This window comes from Poecilia reticulata, linkage group LG4 (genome assembly GCF_000633615.1).
Source record: "Poecilia reticulata strain Guanapo linkage group LG4, Guppy_female_1.0+MT, whole genome shotgun sequence".
NCBI lineage: Eukaryota > Metazoa > Chordata > Actinopteri > Cyprinodontiformes > Poeciliidae > Poecilia > Poecilia reticulata.
The window spans coordinates 29,764,899-29,772,050 of NC_024334.1; the positions used below are offsets into that span (position 1 = coordinate 29,764,899).

At 40.5% G+C, this 7,152-nt stretch overlaps 1 protein-coding gene across 2 annotated transcripts in view; it reads left to right on the top strand.

Annotated features, from left to right (window-relative positions):
- LOC103464064 (cytosolic carboxypeptidase 6) overlaps positions 1 to 7,152 on the top strand; it is a 311,033-nt gene that overhangs the window by 152,289 nt on the left and 151,592 nt on the right. For both annotated transcript variants that reach the window (XM_008407872.2, XM_008407873.1), the window contains exon 5: positions 6,628 to 6,844. In XM_008407872.2, the coding sequence (XP_008406094.1) occupies positions 6,628 to 6,844 (217 nt within the window). The remainder of the gene's footprint in view (positions 1 to 6,627; positions 6,845 to 7,152) is intronic.

A 7,152-nucleotide genomic window follows, 5' to 3' on the forward strand; every position in this document is an offset into this window, starting at 1 on the left:
TTGTCCCATATATGCGACACCTCAGTCAACACCTCCACACAGTAATTCAGCGCATGAGTGACAACTTTTTTTCATTGCAGATGCAACATATGTCTCTCTGTACAGCTAGCTTTGCTAGCAACACGTTTACGGAGCTTACCTTTCTTTAAGCTTTCCTTCGAAGTGATGCTAAAAGTTGGACGAAGTCCCCACCGTCTGTGGAAGTGAAGCGCTGCTGATTTTACATGTCGCCATATCTTATGATTTATGCAGTGTTATTATATTACTGATGATTAGACAGACATCTTCTCCCGCTCAGAGAAAACCACTGCGCATTTCTTGGAGCTCCGCGTGCGAGTAAAGGGGGAGGCGATGGGTGACAACAGACACGTAAGTCACATGGATTTTACGGCGCCACCTTAAGTCCCTGAACTTCACATTTTAACGGAAAGAAAACACAATGCGACATGGATGTAACGAGTAATGCGACAGTTTTGTAGAAATGTAGTGAAGTAGAAAGTACAGATACTTACTGTAAAATGTAGTGGAGTAAAAGTAGAAAGTATACATTATTAAATCTGCTTAAGTAAAGTACAGATACACGAAAAATGTACTTAAGTACAGTAACAAAGTACTTGTACTTTGTTGCTTCCCACCACTGCCGACCATTAAGAATACAAATAGTCTTAAGCAGGGTGGTTGTACCATTGTTGCCTTCTTTGCTGCTTCAGGATTTAGATTAATTCTGCTTGCTACAAGGAAATCCAGAATCGACCTATAGTGCTTACTTGGGTTATGTAGCAAGCAGGACAATAGCCAAAAGCACATCAGCAAGACAACATCGAAACAGCTAAAGGAAGACAAAAAGAAAGTTAGGAAGTGTACTACAGTTTGCGTTTTAGCCTTTTTCACCTTGTAAAGTCATTTTTCAAATACCAAGGCCCCTTAAGAAGAAGTACGGGTAACTTTTAGTCTATAGGAATGAATGAAAAATGCATGGAAGTCTTTGTGACGACAGAAAGACATGTTTATATGGACAGGGACAGAGGGAGAGAGAGAGAGAGATCTTTTTGGAGATTATGTTGTAAGTAACTATAATTACCACACAAATAAATTAAAGCAAGGATTTATAATCCAAACAGATACTTACATAAAACGATTATCTCTGTATTAAACAGAAGAAACTAATAGCGTTATTGCTGCATTGTTTCTTGGTAGAAGAGGATTTCCTCTCACTGGTCTCAGTTTTTTATGGAAATAACGTTGCACTTTATGTCACCTGCATAATATAAACTCAAGTGAAGCGCTGCGGGTATGATCTGATATTGACCGAGCTGATTCGGCTAACTCACCTTGAAATTCATTGAGGTCTAAAAGCTGCCAATCCTGTGACAGATCAGCTAATGAAATTCCCCAAGCAATACATGAATATCAGAGCTAACACCGAGGGTTGGAGATAACAGCTCTCCGCTGTGCCTCTAACAATAGGCAGCGGGTAAAAACAGCCACCTGATAGAAGAACACCTTCTGGGTGTTTTGATGCTGAAATCAGGTGAGTGTCTTTTATGTGCACGTGTTTCAGTCTCATCAGACGGCCGTTTCTGATTTGAGGAAGCTGCTAGCGCTGTGGCATCTCCACAGGTGGGCAAAATCCATCTCCCTTGTTGCAGAGAAGTCCATAACTCACGAGTGTTATTGTTTCCTGTAAATCCTTGTGGCTTCTAGCCAGAGGATTCAGCCACTGGCATTAATCCCTTGTGGCGTTATTTTTGTTTTGCTCTAGCAGACCTTAGTCTTATGCTCTTGTCATTGTGCTCACATACTCAAACTGAAATGTTCCTCTAAAAAAAAACCCAAAGTGAAACATTCTGTGTAAAATTTGAGTCTCTGTATAATTGGATTACATTGACTGTATATTTATGTATATAAATTGTGTAAATGTCTTCAGGTATTTTTTTTGAATTTGCACTATATTAATACATGCCAGACACAAAGAAGAATGGTTTTCAAAAATTTTTGCAAATAAAATCTGAAAAGTGTGGCATGCTCCTGGATTCTGCCCTCTGAGCCACTATTTGGAAAACTACCTTTTGTTACCCTGATATGAATAAGGTTTCTTTTTAGCATGTACTCATCATGTTTGTGAATGAAATAAAAATAAATATTCTGATTTGAAGCCCTGCTATATTTTCCTAGTTTAAATGCTGTCCATGCGAACATGTATGCATGCATTGTTATAAATCATTTTGTTATAAGTCCGGTTGTATGTTTGGGTTCATTTTCCTGCTGGAAGGTGAATCTCTATCTGCTCTGTTTTCATGGCCTGTTTTTATGGACAAGCAGGTTTTCAGTTGTGCGATATGCTTTCTGTTTTAGGATGATAAATAGAGAAGTGCTCTGTGAGATGATCAAAGCTTCGGATATTGTTTTGTGCCCCAACCCTGCTCTTAACTCCCTGACCTGTCCACTCTGTTGTTTGGTCTTTGTGGTGGTCTTTATTTACTAAAGTTCACCAACAAATCCCTGGTTTAGAAGTATAAGTGTAAAGGAGGCTTAATTCAAATGCAATTCACAGTTTTTTTATATATATATATTTCCAACTTTGAAAACCATATATAGTATGATTTCACTTTTCAATTATGTTCTGTGTTGATACATAAAATTCAAATGTGATGTTATGGAAATGTTGAAGGTGTGTGAATACTTTTGCAAGGTAATGTAAAGGGCACATTTATGAAGCCGCAGTCAAATAAGTACATTGCACGGCCACATGCAATATACAGCGACTCAACCAAATTACAAAGCCAGCACAGGTTGCCTAGTAACTGTGTCTCTTGAAAGCTTTGTTGCAACTTGATTTGCATCCAAAAAAAGTGGTGGCTCCAGGAATATATATGCATGCCAACATGCCTCCACACACATGCACAGAAACACACATGTCCTTTCTTACATATGTGAATATGAACTCCTGCGGTGATTCAGAAGCAGTTTTCTGCTCGACTTGGCATGCAAGCAAAGGCACGATGCTGTGCTTTAAAAACAAAGCGCCTATCTAACATCTGGTATCATTTTAGAATGCTGGGAAATAATGCCTCTTCAATTATTGGTGGGGTAACACAGACAGGGTGAAGAAACCTGTCACCCAGCGCAAAATGTTTGCCAAACGGACTTAGTATTTGTCTGAAATGAGTCGGAGCGACTGTGTGGAGCTTGACAGTTATATGGCCACACTGGGAGACATTTAACCTTCCTAACAGTTGACGGGATGACACGCCTAAAGTGACAACAGCGACACAGGAAAATAAAAAGGGGTCTATGAATGTGTGTGTGTGTGTGGTGTGTGTGTATTGTTTTAAGGCGCCGTGAGTTTTGTCCTGCAACTTTCTTCCTCTGTCAGCGAGAGCGCTCCGATCAGCCGTGATTGGCGTGTCCTTTATGCTTGACTGATTTGAAAATATAGACAAAAGTGTCGCCTGTATAAAAGCTATCAATTTAGAGCCTTCATCTCAGTGCCATAAGAATCAGAGGCAGGAGTTTGTAGTAGCAAATATTTCTGAAGTAGAAAAGCCGTGGCACACAAGCTTGACACGGCACTAAAGGCCTGCTAGCTCTCGGAGATTCAGTCCCTTTGCATTGTCCTCTTGTCTCTTTATCTTTGACTTTGTCTTCTTACTTGTCCTGTTCTCTGTTTGTCTTCCACTTTCTGCATTCGCCTAGTGTTTGCCTCCGTACTTTCCTCTGTTCCTCAGCTCTCTTTATTCTGCACGGCTTGTGAGGAGATGCTCTGGAGGTTAACTTGTCCCACAGCTCGCTGCGAAAGCAATGACCTTGATGTAGCTCACATACGGTTTGAGTTTGTGCCGTTGTTTCTCCGTGTTTGTTTGTTCGTTTCTGTAATCACTGAATTGTAAAACCGGGTGTGCGGGAGAGTGTTATCATACCAGTGGAGGTTCTCATTCTCCGCCCGCCGCCCCTCCATCTCACGCAATGATAATTCTGTTTGGCAATGACACCTCTGTGCCACGTCAAGAGATGGGCAGGGGAAGAGGCACAGGGAGGTACCATTTAGATAAAACAAATTGGCAGCTTCAGAGCAGGAGCGCTGACTGCTCAGATAACAACCAGAGAGACTGTGAGCACTGATGTGCATATGCTGTGGCTTTCTTTTCCTCCATGAATCTGTGGTGTCTAAATGATGCAAAGCCCCCTTCTTCAGCCAGCTCCTTCCACCCTGTCCTTTTTTTTTTTTTTTTTTTCCATAGTAAGTCACAGAGCTATTTTCTCTGGCCTATAACTATAATGCTGTGATGGGACAAGCAGCTTTAATTAAAATCAATAGCCAGGACTGTTCTAGTCTCTGGCAAGGTCACACATCTCCCAGCAGGGAGAAGGAGAAACGGGGAGAAGTGGGATTGCATGGATGGACGCAGGCAAACAGGGAAATATGTAAAAAGGTGAGGTGTCATCATATTTTAATTAACCCACACCTCGGAGGGCTCGTACGACAAAAAAGCACCAGTGTGCTTTTCGAGCCGAGGGTTGAAGCTCATCGGTGTCACATGGACGTTTAGTTTGTCCTTCCAAGTACACTTGAAACCCAAGTGGTCGTGGAGTTTTAGAGGGAGAAAAGAAGAATTGAATTCATTGTTGTTGCAGGATTTATAGTTTCCTTTTAGCTTCTGTTCTTTTCTTTTTGCCCAGCGTTGCAGGCTGTTGGATAGCCCTGGTACGCAGGCTGTTGTTGGCAGCCGGGGTGTGGTACAGCTAGCCACTAGCTGCATTAGTATTCTGCTGAGATAGCTACATGCAGAGACGTTTTCTTTTCTCTACCTCTGAAGGAATAATCAGCCCTGGCGTTTGCTCCTTTTTCTCTGTAAGAGGCTGAGTGATTTAGCTTTTTTGAGTTGCTAGGTACCTACGGAGATGTGTTTTCAAGTTCTTGACAGTGTTTGTGCGTTCACTACAGATGTCTGTTCTAGATCTATGCTAAACGTGATGCATTAAGGTGTCTTGTTTGTGCAAGCAGGAGACGTCTGGCTCTCCTGCTTGCTTCTTGTCGTCGTGGGTGAGTCATGTAAAGAAGTAGACTCTATCTGAGCTGGCAAAGAGCGGTCCATCCTGTTTGGTTATCAAGTCTTGTTTCTATCTTGGTCCTGATAACATCATATCTGATCTGTTGCCAGAGTCGCCACAGAAGCGGCCGCACTGCTAGCCACCATCCGTTCCCGTATATCTATGTATCAGTTCCAGATCTGCCGTCACCCTGCTCTCTCATCTTTGCCTTATCTCCTTATTCCACCTTTCTCCCAGATCCCGGTGTCCCAAACACACCAGTCCCTCATCGTCTTCATCTGCTCACTGCTTTTATGCTGCAAGTTTTAAGATATCAGTTTTTGTGCTGTTGTTTCCTGAGTTTAGACTTGTACATTTGCAAGTCAACGATTGAAAGGCCAAAACTAAAACGTATGACTTCAAAAAAAGGGAACAAATACAGTTAATTGAACAAATTCCTGTTTTCTCTCTGTTTTACGAATCAACAATAAATGAAGAAAGAATTTGGACTAAAACCAGTGAAAGTAGATAGAAATAGATCTGTGGAGTTCAGAGTGAAGTACTTCTATCCTGGACAATATTGACTGGAGGTCCAGGGCTTTTTTGATCCTGACTCAACATAAAAAAAATACTTTATCAGCTTGTTACATACACCAATGCTTACAGGTTTGTTTACAGATTTATGTCACTAAAAGAAAATAGCTCCTATAAGTATGCAACTGTTTCAACCAGTTGTTAAAATGATCTAAAAATGACCAAAAGATAAATTCAAACAGCCACTTGCCTTATTGCATTTACATTTATCTGAGTTCATTTGTATAATGGACCAAAAATACTGACATGCTTACTGTGGAAATGTGAACGTCCACTCTTTGCTCTAAGGAAGTTTGGAAATACTTTTCTGGCTTTCTCTACTTACATAACCAACTTCCTCATCACTGTGATGGTAGCCAAAAAGTGTCATTAACATTACCCCTGTGGCCAGTAATTAAAAAGAAAGGCCAGTTCAATTAAAGTTATAATTTGTATATGTTGTCAAACAAGTTAGATAGTACAAACGATTGTGTAATGGCTGTTATATGCAAATACTTAATATCCAATACGCCCCCATTTCGTGTGAGATTATGCTGCTGCAATAAAAGATTAATTCATTTGAAATCTTTTTACACATCTTTCCCAGGGGTGTCAATAAATGTGTTTGTGTTTTCTTAATTATGTGTTTCGGTTAAACGTTCTCCTTTTTCCCCCCTCAATCAATCGAATACCTGGTCTTATTCCTGGTTCCTACAGGTTTTTTGTTTTATTCAGTATGATGAAACAGTTTAATATTTTTTTGTCACTCAATTCAAAAACTCATATTATATGCAGTTACTTCATGAAGAGAAATATTTATAATTAAAAAAATATATGATCTGTAAGCCAGAATAATTTAAATTACAACAAATAAGGTCTTGAAATATTTTTCTGTGAAATATTTCAAGTTAACTATACTTCAAGACAAATATAGTTAATATTAACTATAAAATACCATAAACTCAACATCCTTTAACATCTTTATATTTTCTGTCAGCATAAATGGCCCTTTTTGTGTTGCAGGCAGAGGCTTCCACCGAAAAACGTCTACTACTACCGTTGCCCTGACCACAGACGCAACTACGTAATGTCATTTGCCTTTTGCTTTGACCGAGAAGACGACGTCTACCAGTTTGCGTACTGCTACCCGTACACCTACACCAGACTGCAGCATTACCTTGCCAGCTTGGAGCGCAGAAACCTCCCCTACCTGAAGAGGGAGCTGCTTGGACTCAGCGTGGTGAGTCCCAGAATGAAAAATGACACAAGCAGGTGGATAAATGAAAATGTGAGGTGGGTGGAAAATGTCTAGGTTTGAGACAGGAAGTTTAAATCATGATGCGGATTAGACATGGAGGAATTATGGGATATGGTGTGCGTCTTTTTTCTTTTTTAGCTTTAAGGGACCTTAGGAGTGCCTGCTGGTCATAACTTTGGCCTCATGTTATTATTAGTATTGTTACACTGGGAGACGACATGCTACATGTGTGTGTGTGTGTGTGTGTGTGTGTGTGTGTGTGTGTGTGTGTGTGTGTGTGTGTGTGTGTG